At 48.6% G+C, this 17,500-nt stretch overlaps 2 protein-coding genes across 3 annotated transcripts in view; both read left to right on the top strand.

Annotated features, from left to right (window-relative positions):
* The window catches only part of LOC132975104 (protein jagged-1b-like), an 18,430-nt gene extending 1,847 nt beyond the window's left edge, over nt 1–16,583 (top strand). Inside the window, exons 1-6 of one of the 2 annotated variants that reach the window (XM_061039412.1) lie at nt 1–86; nt 8,970–9,021; nt 11,932–12,189; nt 12,611–12,671; nt 15,268–15,398; nt 15,483–16,583. The exon at nt 1–86 is cut by the window's left edge and continues 248 nt beyond it. In XM_061039412.1, the coding sequence (XP_060895395.1) occupies nt 1–86; nt 8,970–9,021; nt 11,932–12,189; nt 12,611–12,671; nt 15,268–15,398; nt 15,483–15,733 (839 nt within the window). In that variant the 3' untranslated portion in view covers nt 15,734–16,583. The remainder of the gene's footprint in view (nt 87–8,969; nt 9,022–11,931; nt 12,190–12,610; nt 12,672–15,267; nt 15,399–15,482) is intronic. The other variant, XM_061039411.1, reaches the window with a different exon arrangement.
* LOC132976059 (protein SLX4IP-like) overlaps nt 15,939–17,500 on the top strand; it is an 18,751-nt gene continuing 17,189 nt past the window's right edge. The window contains exon 1 of the mRNA XM_061040995.1: nt 15,939–16,039. Within this exon, the coding sequence (XP_060896978.1) occupies nt 15,939–16,039 (101 nt within the window). The remainder of the gene's footprint in view (nt 16,040–17,500) is intronic.

The raw sequence follows: 17,500 nt of genomic DNA, 5'->3' as shown, positions 1-17,500 counted from the left end.
CCGAAGCTCGAAGACGGTTCATGATCTGCTTTCTTACAGATTTCAGCTCCACGATCCGATACCCAGTCAACACTGTTCTCAGCAGGGTGAGCATGCAATCTGAGAGGCTGTGTGTTCTGTATCTGCTCTTAGACTCTGGCGCCTCACACCTTTCTGAAAAGACAAAGGTTTCTGTTTTTGTTCACGCCATGGCAGCAGCGAGTTGGCATCAGACTCTGGGAGACGGATTAGTTTCATCTTTCTGTTTGTTGTTATTGAAATGAAAACCGCTGCCTGTTCTGGGTCGAGGTCTTTGCAAGCTTTAATAATTTCTTTCTGACATATTGATCACATTTAAACTAAACGGCGTCCCAGAACTGAAGGAGAATTTGCTCGTTCTTAAAGCTGGAGATTGTTGGACAAAGTGAAACCAGGTGGTTTAAAAGTTCTGCTCTGCTGTGTGGTTGATCTGTCATGTTTCAGTAAATCTATGTGATGGTGGAGATGAGGAGTTTGTAAAGAGCAGAGCGGCTCGTTAGCTTCTCTCATCCTTCACTTCAAGTGCTTTCCTTCAGTGCACACTAACAATCGTCAGGTTGGGTATGATATCACTCTTCGTGCTTTTCATCACTTGATTGGCTGTTGTGGACAGATGGCAGTGAGGTGCAACTGGGTTGTTGGGTACTCTGAGTTCATGCAGCGGGTTTTTTTTGTACCCCCCCCCCCCCCCCCCCCCCATCCTCTCTTGTGAGCTGCATGAAGTTGGCCTCTTGTCCAGGCCAAGGGCTTTGTTTAAGTCACGCTCGGTTGGACCCCAGGCATTTCATCGCTTTAACCTTGCCACCCACGGTAACTGCTGCACTTAATGAGGCTACACACATGTGCTTAGATCAGGTAGGAGGAGAGCCCCCCCCCCCCCCCCCCCAGCTGGAAGACGACCACGGCCAGACATCTTTAGCGTTAGCACGCGGCTGGTCGGGGAAGCCCCATGTGGATCCACCGGTGTCTGCTTTTATTCCACAGAGGAGTCAGGGTCCTCACAGTGTATCGAGCGGGGACAATGGAGCGCCCTCAGTGACTACAGGGAGGATTACAGAGCACAATGGAGGCCGTGCAGCTGTAATGCCAGCGCAGGGCAAGCAACAGGAAGCAGTTGTAGTAGACTCAGCAGTGATGGAGTCGGCTCTCGGGGCAAACTGTGACCTCCGCTCTGTGGCCAGATCAGCACATTTCAACACATTACACCCCCACAAGGAAAGACCACCACACCAGCTTTCTAAACTTTAAACACAGCTCTAGTCAAATCAAATGATTTCAAACATCACTTTGGATACTTTGGCAACAAAAAATAGAATCCAGGGCTCCAAATGTCGGAGTGTTTTAATTTTTAATGATCAGAAAATATGCAGCCGGACACAGATTGAACTAAACAAATAAGATGGCAGAGTTTTGAAATGATTCAGTGTTGATGTCTCTCTCTCTCTCTCTCTCTCTCTCTCTCTCTCTCCCTCCAAATCTTCAGTACTTTTCGATATGTTTGATTATTTTTCGTCGACATGAGTCAGGAGTGTGTGTAATTGAGGAGCTCGAACTCTCTCCTCTCTTCCTTCATGTCACCTGAATTGGGTTGAGGGTCAGATATGAGGACAGGAACAAAGAATGGACGCAGTATCACATGTCAGTGTTATAACAAACACATCTGTATGAGGACAGCTGCAGGAAAGTATTTTCACACAGAATGCAAAACAAAAGGAAAACCTTTAAAATACTGTTTTCATTCTGCACCTGCTGTTCAGCTCTCACATATCCAACATGCAGTGATGGTCATACAGACGCCGTTGTCATCAGACTGTTGTCATGGAGACAGGCACAAACGCTTCATGCAGCAGCCCCCGAGTGCACAGCCAGACAAAATGTTCAATACTGTTCAATTCCACGTTTTAGAACCGAACGATCTCTGTTACCGTAATGATCCATGATGTCAAAAAGTATCAAAACTTTGATTTTAAACCTGCAGTCATGTCTTTAACATAAAGCTGCTGCGAGAAGAAGTGTTTAAATTACACAAAGACGTACAGAAAGAGACATGTGAGAGGAGAGGATCTTTATCGTCATGGCGTCAAAAGAAATGAAAACTTTGTGTGGCAGCAACATTTTCTGGTTCCTGATGTAAACATGAATCCAGGTGCAGAAGTTCACCTGCATGTTTGAGTCATTAAAGGACCCGATGCATCAATGTTTATGAATGTGATATCCTGACGACCCTTCATGTGTCACTGGTCAGATGTTTGGGTCTGAATAATATTGAGCATGCTAACAGCTAACAGTCCTCTAGCCCCAAAGTGTTCATGTTTTCTGTCCTTTAGTCATGATGCGTCTACAGGTCGACTTTCTGTCTCCTGTTGACGAGCAGAAAACTCAGATCGGTGTGTAGTCTGTCGTAGTTTCCAAACTGATTTCAGAGACTTTCTGACACTTCTAAAGTACTTTTCTTTAGATGCTGGATTGTCTTCTCTGCTTCCTCACACACCAGTTGATCTCTTCACTGACGCTCTTAATTCTACTCAAATTTAATTAATCCCCCCCCCCCCCCCAGTCCTTGACTTGACATAATCCTGGCGTGTCTGCTCAGACCTCAGATGTGTTGTTGGCTTCCCTGTGAACTGATTTGTTGACAGGTCGGAGCCGTGTGAGGGATCAGGTGAGTCGCTGCACACCAATGCACGGCGGGCCCGGAGGCTGAGTGCTGCGGGCGGCCGTGGGAGTAATGACATGTTTGTTTTATATCGTCTGCTCTGATGTGGCAGTTAAGAGCAAATTAGTGCAGTGAAAGAAGGGAAAAGAAACGTGTTGCTCTCTCTCTCTCTCTCTCTCTCTCTCTCTCTCTCTCTCTCTCGAGAGAGAGAGAGAGAGAGAGAGAGAGAGAGAGAGAGAGTCCCTCTGCACCTTTAAGAAAAAGCTAAAGACCCAGCTCTTTCATGAATACCTACTAACTTAATGATGATGGTCTCCATATTATTGATGATGGTGATGATGATGATGGTTTTTGTTTGATAACGACGACTTATAAGATGGTTTCTATACTGATTAGAGCTCTCAAGAACTGCCCTCAATGTTGTGCTTTGCCTCTGGTCACTTCCTGTCAGCACCTGTGTGTCCAATCAGACTCAAAGCTGATCGTTTGCTCTTACTGACATTGTTCCCTTTTTTCTAGATCCTTGCTTGTGTTGTTCTTACTCTCTGATGTACGTCGCTTTGGAGAAAAGAGTCTGATAAGTGAATTGTAGAAGTGACCCTATTGGCTGCCTGTTCAGTGAAACACTTCCTGGTTTTCTCTCCTGGCTTCATGTTTTCATCTTGTTTGCCTTGTGAGAGATCCAAACTGTGTGTCTTGTTTTATTTGGCAGGTGGTGAGATTCTTGCTCGGGGTGCGGGTTCTGTCCTATCTCTGGAGCTAACGGTGTATTCTTTAATAAAGCTGTTTGATTGCACATCAAGTGTTTCTCTTGAGTCTTGTTGGGATGAAAATCTCTCAAACAATGCATTCCTTCCTCCCGCTCTGTCGGCGCAGTCGGTTGATTTTATAAGAGTGCTCTTTTCAGGACTGAGCCTGAGGTTTGTGCAGCTAACAGGGTGTGTTACTGAGCTGTCCCAATCATTGGCTGGATCCCACTTTGATGCTGTTGATGAGATTTGAGTCAGGAACTCTGATAGAGGTCAACAAACCTCTGAATGTGCTGTTTGTGTTTCCTCTGTGCTCACTCTTAATCTGAAGACCTTTGACTTTTTCCTGTTACTTTTCTTCACATATTTTTTAAGATTGCCTCCAAATTGGTGTGTGTGTGTGTGTGTGTGTGTGTGTGTGTGTGTGTGTGTGTGTGTGTGTGTGTGTGTGTGTGTGTGTGTGTGTGTGTGTGTGTGTGTGTGTGTGTGTGTGTGTGTGTGTGTGTGTGTGTGTGTGTGTGTGTGTGTGTGTGTGTGTGTGTGTGTGTGTGTGTGTGTGTGTGTGTGTGTGTGTGTGTGTGTGTGTGTGTGTGTGTGTGTGTGTGTGTGTGTGTGTGTGTGTGTGTGTGTGTGTGTGTGTGTGTGTGTGTGTGTGTGTGTGTGTGTGTGTGTGTGTGTGTGTGTGTGTGTGTGTGTGTGTGTGTGTGTGTGTGTGTGTGTGTGTGTGTGTGTGTGTGTGTGTGTGTGTGTGTGTGTGTGTGTGTGTGTGTGTGAGAATTCCCCTACTGAGAGGAGTCGGTCGTGTTCTTTGGGCGAGTCGTTGTGATTCTGGAGAGATCTTTATCACGCATGTTGCTCGTCTGTTGGACAGGAAAGATAAGGAGACATATGGCCACACTTATTGCTCTTGGGTGTGTGTGTGTCAGTCTGTCTGTGTGTGTGTCAGTCAGTTTGTGTGTGTGTCAGTTAGTTTGTGTCTGTGTGTGTGTGTGTGTCAGTCAGTGTGTGTGTGTGTGTGTGTGTGTGCTCTGCTCTGCAGTTCAAAGAGAAGCTGTGAGTCAGCTGGGAGCCTGGGAAAAGTGAACCTGGCAGTGGCAGAGGCTTCAGAGCTGATAACCGCCTGGAGTTATGGAGTGTTAGTGGAGGAGGAGTCGGCCTGTATCTCGCTCTCTGGAAGCCGTTATTTGGTCTGGAACTAAACGTTGAAAATCACGCCGAGCGCTTCTCGTTCATCGAGCCAAGAGGACTTTTATTGTTAAAGAAAACTCAGCCTGTGAACATTCGGCCGCTTTCACAGCAAAGAAAACAACGTTTGACTCGGAGTACATGTTCACGGTCGCCATGACGACGTGCTCCGTGCTGCAACAACTTCCATGTCGAGGCAGGTCCAAACCGTGCAGGCTTTGGGCGTGACTGTCATGTTCTTGTGCGTCTTCCTTTTAAAGAAAGCGGTCGATAATAACCCATTAAAGTGAACTCCTCCTGAAACCGTCCACCACACACTTTTCATTTAATGATATTTTCTCGCCCTTCATCGGCGCAGTGTGAGAGTGTTGTCGTGCAGCAGGTGAAGCGGGCGTGTTGATGTTTTGGATTTGGCTGGGCGCCATTGTTGCTGCTCGTCTAACCGCCTGTAAACACAGCGTGTGTGTGTGACGCTCTGATTGTTCCAAAGGTCACTGAAGGGGTCGTTTGTCTTTACTCATTTCTAAATCAAGGTTTTTTTTGCCTCCTCATATTAGTCACAAGTACGTCAAGTTAATGTTGCAATGGGTGTGTGTGTGTGTGTGTGTGTGTGTGTGTGTGTGTGTGTGTGTGTGTGTGTGTGTGTGTGTGTGTGTGTGTGTGTGTGTGTGTGTGTGTGTGTGTGTGTGTGTGTGTGTGTGTGTGTGTGTGTGTGTGTGTGTGTGTGTGTGTGTGTGTGTGTGTGTGTGTGTGTGTGTGTGTGTGTGTGTGTGTGTGTGTGTGTGTGTGTGTGTGTGTGTGTGTGTGTGTGTGTGTGTGTGTGTGTGTGTGTGTGTGTGTGTGTGTGTGTGTGTGTGTGTGTGTGTGTGTGTGTACCCAAAAAAGTGTGCGTGGGCAGTGCACAGATTGGAATGATGCATTCAAGTGCAGTAGTAAAGGCTGTAAAAGTGAGTCTCCTTGTGGAGAGAAGGAGCTAAATGTCCTGCGACGGAGTTCTGGACGGATCAGGAACATGACCCAGCTGGACGTGGAAGAGGAGCCAGAGTACTCTTGTTCTTAGTGTTAATACAAGGTTGGGTCAGAGCGGTGGATGACGAGGTATCACATTACCTCTGACTCACTCACATCGAGCCCTCGCAGCCAATAATGAGTCAGGATGAACTGTAAAGTCTGCGCTGCTGATGAGCCTGCATTACGAGTAATGGCCGCCCTGATTGCATTGAAACTTTGGCACACGATGAGAAGAACGTCTGCTGAGGAAAAAATGGAAAGTTGAGTGTCTGACAAAAAGAAGGTGAAGCCATGAAAGAAGAGAAGCGAGGCGTCAGGAGTGAGTCGTGGAGCTGTTGTTTCAGTGGAAAGTGAACAGGGGCTTTCCTCTGCTGCAGGTTTGTTTACCATGAAGTCATCGCAGAGCGCCGCAGCAGAATGTCTGAAATGCCTCGGAGCAGCGCTGCTTGGGGGCCCGGCGTGTGTGTGAATATAACAAGTAGGTGTTTCTAGTGGAAGCTGGAGGACTGTAAGTGGATTACACTTTCTCACAATCGCATACTCTCTCTCTCTCTCTCCGAGGCGGTCGAGTCGTGCGCGCTCACAGCAGCATTGTTGGTTCCCTCGTGACCGCGGACGCAGGGCGATGTGAAACGTGTAAGCTGATATCGGTGTGAGCGCTACACCAACTCTGAGAGAGACAAAGTGTTTTCAGGAGCGCTGAAATCAAGACAGGCCCTCTGGAGTGAAGCCGGCAGACTTCAGTCTCTCTCTCTGTCTCCCTCTGTCTCTCTCTCTGTCTCCCTCTGTCTCTCTGTCTCTCTCTCTGTCTGTCTCCCTCTGTCTCTCTGTCTCTCTCTCTGTCTCCCTCTGTCTCTCTGTCTCTCTCTCTGTCTGTCTCCCTCTGTCTCTCTGTCTCTCTCTCTGTCTGTCTCCCTGTCTCTCTGTCTCTCTGTCTCTCTCTCTCTCTGTCTGTCTCTCTGTCTCTCTCTCTGTGTCTCTCTCTGTCTCTCTCTCTCTCTCTGTCTCTCTGTCTGTCTCTCTCTCTGTCTGTCTCTGTGTCTCTCTCTGTCTCTCTCTCTGTGTCTCTCTCTGTCTCTCTCTCTCTCTCTGTCTCTCTGTCTGTCTCTCTCTCTCTCTGTCTCTCTGTCTGTCTCTCTCTCTCTCTCTCTGTCTCTCTCTCTCTCTGTCTCTCTCTCTGTCTCTCTGTCTGTCTCTCTCTGTCTCTCTCTCTGTCTCTCTCTCTGTCTCTCTCTGTCTCTCTGTCTGTCTCTCTCTCTGTCTCTCTGTCTGTCTCTCTCTCTGTCTCTCTCTCTCTCTCTGTCTCTCTCTCTCTCTGTCTCTCTCTCTCTCTCTGTCTCTCTCTCTGTCTCTCTCTGTCTCTCTCTCTGTCTCTGTCTCTCTCTCTCTGTCTCTCTCTGTCTGTCTCTCTCTGTCTCTCTCTCTGTCTCTCTCTCTCTCTCTCTGTCTCTCTCTCTCTGTCTCTCTCTGTCTCTCTCTCTCTGTCTCTCTCTCTGTCTCTCTCTGTCTCTCTCTCTGTCTGTCTCTCTCTGTCTCTCTCTCTGTCTCTCTCTCTCTCTGTCTCTCTCTGTCTCTCTCTCTCTCTCTCTGTCTCTCTCTCTGTCTCTCTCTCTGTCTCTCTCTCTCTCTGTCTCTCTCTGTCTCTCTCTCTCTCTCTCTGTCTCTCTCTCTGTCTCTCTCTCTCTGTCTCTCTCTGTCTCTCTCTGTCTGTCTCTCTCTGTCTCTCTCTCTGTCTCTCTCTCTCTCTCTGTCTCTCTCTCTCTCTCTGTCTCTCTCTGTCTCTCTCTCTGTCTCTCTCTCTGTCTCTCTCTGTCTCTCTCTCTCTGTCTCTGTCTCTCTCGTGCTGCTCTCAGAACAAAAGTTTCCAAAGGGAGAAACATGAAGACGTTTCCGATCCATTTTCTATGTTCTATATTTCTATATTTGATCTGATCCTTTTTATAGCATCATTCTGTTTGTGCCTGTTGTTTAGTCAATCATATGACCTGCAGCAGGACCTGAGCCTGGTTGGGTCTGCAGCAGGACCTGAGCCTGGTTAGGTCTGCAGCAGGTCCTGAGCCTGGTTGGGTCTGCAGCAGGACCTGAGCCTGGTTAGGTCTGCAGCAGGTCCTGAGCCTGGTTGGGTCTGCAGCAGGACCTGAGCCTGGCTGGGTCTGCAGCAGGACCTGAGCCTGGCTGGGTCTGCAGCAGGACCTGAGCCTGGATAGGTCTGCAGCAGGACCCCAGCCCTCCATGAGTCTGTGGTCCTAATCGTAGTGACGCAGAGAAACCTGCACCAGGACCAGCTTATCCCCCGTTAATCAGCTCAGCTGGAGCATTGTTTGAACAGTTAGCAGCTTCCAGGTTCTTGTTGTGAGATTAGTGAGTGGAAGGCTCCGTGGGAAACAACGAGCTGCGAGAGAGAGAGAGAAGACTCAATGAGTTTAAGTTTGAATCAAAAGGTCTGAAAGCAAAACAGACAGATGATAGATGAGATGAATGATATCAATCAGGACGAGGGTTCTAACTATTTAAACTGTTGAACTCTTCTTCATCAGCAGAGAAGAGGATTAGTTTCACCTTTTTTTAAACCCCCAAATCAGTCAAACATTTGAGTTCATGGATGCTGCTGTCGAGTGTCTGTGCTCCTTTAACTTAGTGTTATATATCAAGTCTCGTCTTTCAAATCAAATCACAGAAATAAATAAATAAAGAGGAATTAACAGCCAACAAGAACTTCAGCACTGAGAATTAAAAACACGTAATTTGCAGCAACTTCGATTGAAACACCGCCGTCACTGTGGGGGGCTGCAGGACTGTCCTCACCCCCCTCCCCATCCTCCTCCTAAGTCTTGTACTTGTTGTCCTCCTCCTCTTCCTCTTCCTCCTCCTCTTCCTCTTCCTCCTCCACTCAAAGCCGACGTGTAAAGATCACCCAGAAGCTGGTTACCTAACTAAACGAGGTGACATAAGGTAACATCATGATGCGTTCAGGGTTGGGTTGGTAAAACAGCCGCTAGGGGAAATCAAATGTCATCACGATGTGTTCAAATGTCCCGTTGAGAAAAATAAAATTGAGGTTCTTGGTAAAAACTAAAACACGTTTTTTTCTTCTCATTTTGCACCAAATAATCAAAAACAAGTCTCCAACATTACAGCGACCCTCATCCCATCAGTGCTCTGAAACATTTCAGGACTTTTAATCTAAGACACTAAAGAACATGTGACTCCCTCTTAGTTTGTGTGGTTGCTAAGGAACAAGAGGTCGTCAACGCTCCCCTCAGATTCTGTGTGACTCCTGACTTCATGATGAAAAGTTCATGTCTCTGTTTTTGATGATCCTGATCCTCTTTCTCTCTCGTCTCCTGCAGAGGTCCTACACGCTGATCGTGGAAGCCTTGGACTTCAACAATGAAACCAGCGGTGAGTGCTCGCCATCTCCATTCCCCCCCCCCCCCCACCCCCCCACTCACAGCCACGTCTGGGAGGAGTCGTGTAGGTCAGAAAAGGAAGTTTATTCTGAACTCCGTGTGTGTGTGTGTGTGTGTGTGTGTGTGTGTGTGTGTGTGTGTGTGTGTGTGTGTGTGTGTGTGTGTGTGTGTGTGTGTGTGTGTGTGTGTGTGTGTGTGTGTGTGTGTGTGTGTGTGTGTGTGTGTGTGTGTGTGTGTGTGTGTGTGTGTGTGTGTGTGTGTGTGTGTCTGTGTGTCTGTGTGTCTGTAGACAGGTGCCTGTAAGGCGGGGAGCAGGGACGAGGAGGCGAGGGGGAAGAAGTGGGGACAGGGCAGAGGAGGGGTGCAGGCAGAGGGGAGGAAGTGAGGCGGGGGGGGGGGGCAGCACCGAGGTGGGGGCAACGCTCGGCCCTCTATGAAAATGTTTTAGTTTGGCCAATGACTGATGGCGGGTGCTGCCAGCCCGTGTCGGGGTCACACTGTCTCACTGTCACTGAGGCGTGAAACAGAGAGTTCATCGGGACCGATCGTACCGGGGGGGGGGGGGGGGAGGAGGAGGTCATGGTTACCTCTGAGACAGGTGGGCTGCAGACCGAGCTCTGAGTATGTGCAGCTCCCCCCCCCCCCACCGATTGAAACTCAGCGGGCGTTCTTCCCATGACTGTGGGCGGTAACGAGCTGAATCTAAATCCTGCTTGCCAGGTTTGGTTTTTTCTGCCGGTTTTTTAAGTGCACTTGGATTCCTGCTGCTCGGCGGTCGGATTGGCGACGGCGTGCTGATTCCAGCTGAGGGAGGGTCCGCCGTGTCCCCATGCTTGTTTATGCTCGGGTCTGCTCGAGGTCAACAAGGTTTCGGTCTTTTCTGCTGTATTTGCCGCTCCCCAGAGAGCCATTAGGGCAGTGGTGTGAAAAGCCCCCTGAATGTACACACTCTGAGCTCTGATTGGACGGCTTCAACATGAAGATGACTCATATTTTAAAAATCACATTTAGATCTTGAGTTCTGCTTTAATTTAATTTGTAAAAAAAAAAATTTTTGTTTTGAATCCTCGCTCCACGTTTCTATCAGAGAATTCAGCGGTGGAGAAAGTCGTCCCTCTGACAGATTAGACGTTTTATATTTCTCAGGTTTAAAAGCTCGTTTGTGACCTTTCTGAGCTCGGTGAAGCTGGTGTGATGTATGTCTCTCTCTCGGCAGCAGGTAGAGAGGACGTGTTACTCCTCACACTGCAGGCCGGCGGTCAGTAGAGAAATGCCACACAGCTGAGCTCTGGATTCCACACGGCTGTGAAATGTTACCGGGCACTGTGATTTCAGCTCCCCCCCCCCTCCCCATATACACCCCAGCATAGTAAATAAATGACAGCCGCCCACACACACTGCGTTGCATCATCACAGAGGAGTGGATCACCCGGCGGTCAGCCACCTCTGTGCATGTCTCCGTGCGGTAAATAACAGCTGTGACATATTCATTCTCTCCCGTGTGTGTGTGTGTGTGTGTGTGTGTGTGTGTGTGTGTGTGTGTGTGTGTGTGTGTGTGTGTGTGTGTGTGTGTGTGTGTGTGTGTGTGTGTGTGTGTGTGTGTGTGTGTGTGTGTGTGTGTGTGTGTGTGTGTGTGTGTGTGTGTGTGTGTGTGTGTGTGTGTGTGTGTGTGTGTGTGTGTGTGTGTGTGTGTGTGTGTGTGTGTGTGTGTGTGTGTGTGTGTGTGTGTGTGTGTGTGTGTGTGTGTGTGTGTGTGTGTGTGTGTGTGTGTGTGTGTGTGTGTGTGTGTGTGTGTGTGTGTGTGTGTGTGTGTGTGTGTGGTATTAATCGAGTCAGAAAGTGAGAGAAGTGCTGATGGCGTTCTGGCCGTCTTCCCAGCAGTGACTGTGGCGTTGGTGTCCTCACGCTGTAATTTACGGCGGCTGTGGTTCTGTCCTCTGTGTAGATCCAGAGGGCAGCAGTAATATCCTCAAGCTGTAAACCTGAGAATCAGAAAGTGAGCGGGGCGAGCTGGAGAGCGAGCGTGAGAAAACCAGCCGAGGAGAGCGCTCATTACAGACGAACCTTTTCCTTTTTTTTTTTCTCTGCTGCATTTCCTCCTTCTACTTTTCCTCCTCTGCAGCACACATAGTTGCTTTAATTACATATAATCTGCTATCCAACAGATCTTCTGCAATTTGTGTCCAAATTTTTGGGGCATTTTTGGGTTCCCGTTGTATGATTGCGGTGGAGATTGTAACTCCCAAAGTGCGTCATGTCGGATGCTGCATTCCCCCGGAGACGGTCGCTGAAGCCTTCTGAGAAATCATCGACGACTTCAGGGTCAGGTCGCTTCTCAAAGAGTCAGCTGTTCACATATTCACCTGCTGCGCTCGCACATCAGCTGACCCCCACTTAGCATGTACTGGAGGGGGCTGGCAGGAAACATGAAGACAGGTTGAAAGTAAAAGAAAACATTCTCCCTCAGAGAGTACAACAAGAAAAGTTTTATATAATATGGACTAAATATGTAAAACTTGTAAGATCTTGTATGAAAACCTACCCTCTACATCTTGTTTTTCTTTTTGCTTGATTCAGAAACAGTAAGCTCCTCGGTTCTGTTGTTCACATGTTGCAGTAAATGATCAATTTATAAGAAAAAGACCATTTTTAGAAAAGCATTATGGACAAAGACACTCAGACTTTCTGCACCCGTCTTTCCCAAGTCCTGGCAGAAAGGAGGACAAACACCTCTGGACACCTATAAGAGGATCAAGGACGTCTGTTAAGTTGAAGGTTATGTGCAGTGTAAATTATACTCTGCTTTAAACTCCTGCAGCTCCACTTTGTGTGAAAACACTTGAAGTTGAGGGATGATAAAGAGTCTGCAGTTGGTGCTGATGTGTCATTCTTAATGTTTCAGGTTCTGATGGGAAGGTGATCGAGAAAGCCTTTCACTCGGGGATGATCAACCCCAGCCCACACTGGCAGAAGCTGACCCACAACGGCCCCGTGGCCCAGTTCGAGTACCAGATCCGGGTCAGCTGTGACGAGCACTACTACGGCTTCGGCTGCAACAAGTTCTGTCGGCCCCGGGACGAGTTCTTCGGGCACTACACGTGTGACTACAACGGGAACAAGACGTGTCTGGAGGGCTGGTCCGGACCTGACTGCAACACAGGTGAGCAGGTCGGAGCGATGACTCTGATCCCTTCAGGTGGAAACTTCCAGACTGAGACTCATCCCTGTGATCAAGTCTTCAGACTGTAATCAGTGATTCATGCTGATCCACTGTCTGCTGCAGCGCCGTGTTGCAATCAATGGACGACTTTGTTTGTGAACTCTGTTCCCTTTTTCCATTCAATTAAAGCTTTTCATGACCAGAAATAAACTCTCACATTCCCAGGAAATCAGGCCGGGCGAGTTAGTATGAAATATCTCTCCAGCTCGGTTTGTTTGTCGACAGCTGTGATTATTTTCACAGCCTGTAATGACACAGAGGCTCGTAGTTCTATCATCTCCTGCTGTAATTAAAAACTGAGCTATGTTTGATTCCAGTTACCAGGCACTGATGATGATGATGCTTCTTCTTCTTCCTCTAGCAATATGTCGCCAAGGCTGCAGCACCGAGCACGGGTCCTGTAAGGAGCCTGGAGGATGCAAGTAAGTGAGCGAGGCTGCTCCTCGCTTTGAAACAGTCTGTTATCAATAAAAATGCCTTTTAATGATTGAGGCTGGAGCATGTGGTGTGGATGATTCAGCAGGGATTGTGTCCTGGTATTACTTCTGTCATGGCGGGGGTCTCTCCCTGTACGAGCCTGAGAGAGGCAAACTGACGCCGGAGTCTCAAATCGATGCAAAGTTGAGTTCCTTCACAGCGTGTGACCAAATATTGAGTATGTGGGACTTCTATTTGTGTTGCCATGGTGATGCATCAGGTATGCTATGGTTGAATAATTGTCGGTATGATATCTAAGTTTAAAACTCTGTTGCCATGACGACCCTTCGTCTTAACTGAGACCAGAGTCCATGTTGAAAAAATGTGGCTGACGTGTTTTTCGCGGTACCGCTCAGATGAAGTGTTCTGTTTGTGCAGCTAATGGCTTCCTAATGCTGTTTATACTCACAGCCAGAGGAAGAGCCCGCCAAAGATGGATATCAGGGCCGGGCATTGTGTGAGAGTTAACACTCACATCTCCTCCTTCATCCTGGAACAAAGAGAAGAAGAAGAACGTTGACTTTGCTCTAAAGTTTAAATCAGTTAGATGAGGAATGTCAATCGGCCATATTTACCGGTCTTCACAGTAACTGGTTATTGTTTAGATACCGCCGCAACAAAGATGGACGTCTTTGTTGCAAGCTAACTTAAAGACACTTTATGTTGCACAAAAAGCACCGGCAACATTTCAGAACCAAAACGAGGACAACATTTATTTTCTGCAGTTTAGAAAGCGTCTCCTCTCGTCTTAGTTGGCCAGAGACTTTGGGATCTTCATGAGACGCCAAAGGCCTCGAGGAGTTGATCACCTGTACCTGAACACTCAGAAGTTACCTCGCAGCACCTCTGCAGACTAACTCTCAGCTGAGCCATCGGCTGCTTTCTCATTTAGTCATAAATCAAAGTGTGAGACGATCGGGTCGTTTGTTGTCTTTCCCTCTGACATCATCGCTGTTCTTGGAAACGCTCGTGTGTCAGAGTGAATATCTTTATTCCCCGCACAGGTGTATCTTCGCACAGGTGTGGCCGTGTTGAAATGTTTTAACTCGTTTTGGGACGCTGCAGCCCAAACGATGGGAAACGTCTCTGATGCAGGAGCCGAGCTCGCTGCGAGGGTTTTTATTAGCACAGAGTAAAACAACAGGAGGACATAGCAACGTTAGCTCAAGGCTACGGCAGCATGTCGGCAGCTGTCCTATCTGTCCATCAAAGACACAAAAAGCCCAAAAATAAATCTTTAAAAAAATGAATAAACAGATCCTGAGTCAGTTTTTAAGACGCTGCGAGCAAAAGAAGAAGCACACGTTGGCAGCGTGGTTATCACTAACTTCATGTCTGCAGTCAGAATGTGCTGAACTTAACGATCCGGTGTGTTTTAATGATCCAAAGGTAACATAGCGTTTAAAATAAACAGTCTGAGTCACAGTTTGTTCTAATGGATTTGTGCTAACTCAGACAGTGAAAGCAGCGTATGTTTGATGCTCTCATTTTGACTTACAGGCTTTTAACATGAGGGTTAAAATGTGTCCGCATCTCGCCACGTCCCCGTTGGTTTGTCTGCTCCGCTTCTCATGGAGAGGATTAGCACACTTTTTAAGAATAGCCTCTTTTAATCACAGACTGAGGTTTACTTAACCACCGCGTTTATTTTTACAGTCCATCCGTTTCTTGGGGCTAATCAGCGCTCCGGCTCCCCCTCGAGGGGGGTCGGGGGGGTTGGGGGGGGGCTTTTCCTGTGGCTCCACGGCAGACACTGTACGGTCACCTTTTTAAAGAGCGAGCTTATCAGTGAGGCGGGGTTATTGCCTTCTTAATGATGGAGCCCAGGAAGAGAAGGGGCAGCTTTATCTGTGTAATTATGGACCTGGACATGTCAGCGGTCAGCAGGCTGCGTCCCCTCCCCCTCCCCTCCCCCTCCCCCTCCTCGGGGCACGAGCCTGACTCCTGACTCATGGGAACCAGGATGAGCAGCAGAGAGAAAGTCTCAGAGGAGGGCTGAACAATCCTCTCAGCGAGGACGCCAAGCCACAGGCACAGAGCTGTTAAAGGGAGCGTCTGGCCGCATGCTAATGTTAGCCGAGCTAAAGGTCCCACTGGAACTGTAATTTACTGTTTTTTGTTTTTTTTTCTGTTTGGTAAAACGTTAAATGCTCCTCTGTTCCCCGCTCGCCAAGTATTGTTTGCACGCTGTTGCGTAAACACCCCGCTGCTTAAGATTCATTTGTGGTGTTTTAAGACGCAGGCGGGCTGTGTGGGCCTGAATACTGCCTCTTTGTTTTCTGTGTGCAGCTCTATGCTCTATGCTAATGTGGCGTTCATTAAGTTCAGATTACAGCCTGTTGCTCGTGAAGGAATGTGGAATAAACAGAAGATTAAGATATTAGCATGTGTTGGTACCACGGGGATTATTAGACCTGACTGATCACCTGTGTGTGTGTGTGTGTGTGTGTGTGTGTGTGTGTGTGTGTGTGTGTGTGTGTGTGTGTGTGTGTGTGTGTGTGTGTGTGTGTGTGTGTGTGTGTGTGTGTGTGTGTGTTGCAGGTGTCTGTACGGCTGGCAGGGACAGTACTGTGACAAGTGCATCCCCCACCCCGGCTGTGTCCACGGCACCTGTGGGGAGCCGTGGCAGTGCCTGTGCGACACCAACTGGGGCGGCCATCTTTGCGATAAAGGTGAATTCCCCTTCTCTTGTTTCAGTTTGGGGGCGGGGCTCAAAACAAACTAACGCCGGCGTGTGAATCGCTTCCTTTTCACAGATCTGAACTACTGCGGCACTCATCAGCCGTGCCTGAACGGAGGGACGTGCATCAACACGGGACCCGACAAGTACCAGTGCACCTGCGCTGAAGGTTACTCCGGAGCCAACTGTGAGAGAGGTGAGGGTCTGCGCCCGCAGGCGGGTCGTCATGGAGACCGTTTGATTGATTTTGTTTTAGTTACTTGGGGTTTATTGGAGCTGCAGAGAATGCAAAGAGAGACTTCTTTTTTTCAAACATCAAACGTTTGACTTTTATCGTCCCTGAGGGCGAGAAGTGACTCGATGTGGAGTCAGCTGACATCACTGTTTATAAAGCGTAATAAAGAGACGGCGTGTAAACAGAGGACGACATACCGATCACGGCCACTAATGACATGTTTTGCACATCACAAATGTTCTGTTACACAAACCACACCACACACAACAATGATGAACGATAACAGATAAACACACCATGAAGGTATTACACAACACCCCGCCCCCCTCGCCCGCCCCCCCTCGCCCGCCCGCCGCTCTGCATGGCCTGCCAGAGGCGCTGCACTTTAACTCCACAACGTGAGGATGTGAGGTCGCTGCATCACAACAGACTTCATCCACTTTTCTTTGATTTCCTGTTCGAGGATAAATCATGGAAACAAAAACAACAACATGTCGTCCCCTTTGCAGCGCTGCAGCATCACTCATCAGATGTGTGGACATGTGTTTGTGCCTCACACGCTGCGGTGGGCGGCTCTTTCACTCTTTGTCTACATAAAGATGGCGGTATCGATGAAGTCTCGTTGAGTAACCACGGTAACGATCCGTCTGAACTCTTTATTTAACAAAGTGAAACATCTCCAATCTTCTTGTTTTTAAACATAAGAAACTCCATATCTCTCCCCCTTAAATTAGAATAAATGATCCCCCTGATGGGGGGTCTCAAACTGGACTCAGAGGGGAGGGGTCTTTGGTTTCCGGAGCTTTCAGACAAAAGGTCAGAGGTCACCTGAGTTTGTAATCAGAGGAGGTGGTAACTCGGCAATAATCTGTTTCCACTTCAGCGTGAGTGGCCCCCGAGTCAGGTAATCCACCGGTTAGATCCTTAGGGTGAGGAGGGGGGTGGGAGAGGGGGGCCGCGCTCATCCCTCTGCTCCTCAGACGATCGAGCGGGACGGGCGGGCGGGTGCGAAGGTTCAGCTGCTGCGAACACTTACCACGCAGACGATGTTTTCTCCTCATTAAATCTGAGGCTCGCCGGGCGCTGACAGCTTAACTGCAGAGATGTCAGGAAACCCAGAGGAGACGTCAGCCTATTGTAACACGGGGGCTTCACCCTCTGCCCACCCCCCCCCCCCCCCCCCCCCCCCCCCCCGCTGCATACCAGGACCCGTCCGCTGATCACCTCCAACCGCCGAGTTATTCCCAGATTCAATCATTCATTTTTGATTCATTTGGGACGCACTCATCCTTAACTCGTCCATAAAGGACAAACTGTTGGGCAGCCCCCCCTCACCCCCACTCCCCACACTCGCTCGCCCTCCCGCCTCTCTCTCATCTTGTGCCGCCTCTCAGAAGAGGAATGGCGGGGAGTCAGAGGGAAGTCACGGTGCGTTGGTCGGGTCAACTTAGCATGAAAGATGATTTCCTGGTGGTGTGGTCTGCCGGGCAGGTAATGAGAGTGAGATGGGGGGGGGGGGGGGGGGGGGGGGGGATTTTTAGTGGGAATTCAGGGCAGGGTGGGGGGGGGTGGGGTGAGGACAGGAGACGACCTCTGGGTGGGATGAGGCTCATATTCAGTCTTGCGTCTGGTTGGTTTTTCTTGTGAATGATCGGCCAATGAGGTGACCGGGAAAGAAGAAAAACATCCCTCAGGTTATCAGACTCAAAGGTCAAAGGTCACCCAGCACGGGGTAACTTTTCATTTGAAATAATTATTCCAAACAAAAAAAAGGTTTACTGAATTAAAGAAGAACCTAAAGGTGGATATGTGCTTATCAAAATGACCCCAAGTGCTGCACAAAGCATGCTGGGATACCT

The sequence above is a fragment of the Labrus mixtus genome, chromosome 6, assembly GCF_963584025.1.
Source record: "Labrus mixtus chromosome 6, fLabMix1.1, whole genome shotgun sequence".
Taxonomy (NCBI): Eukaryota; Metazoa; Chordata; class Actinopteri; order Labriformes; family Labridae; genus Labrus; species Labrus mixtus.
Note: the sequence above shows the minus strand (reverse complement) of the source record. Positions and strands in the feature narration are given on the sequence as shown.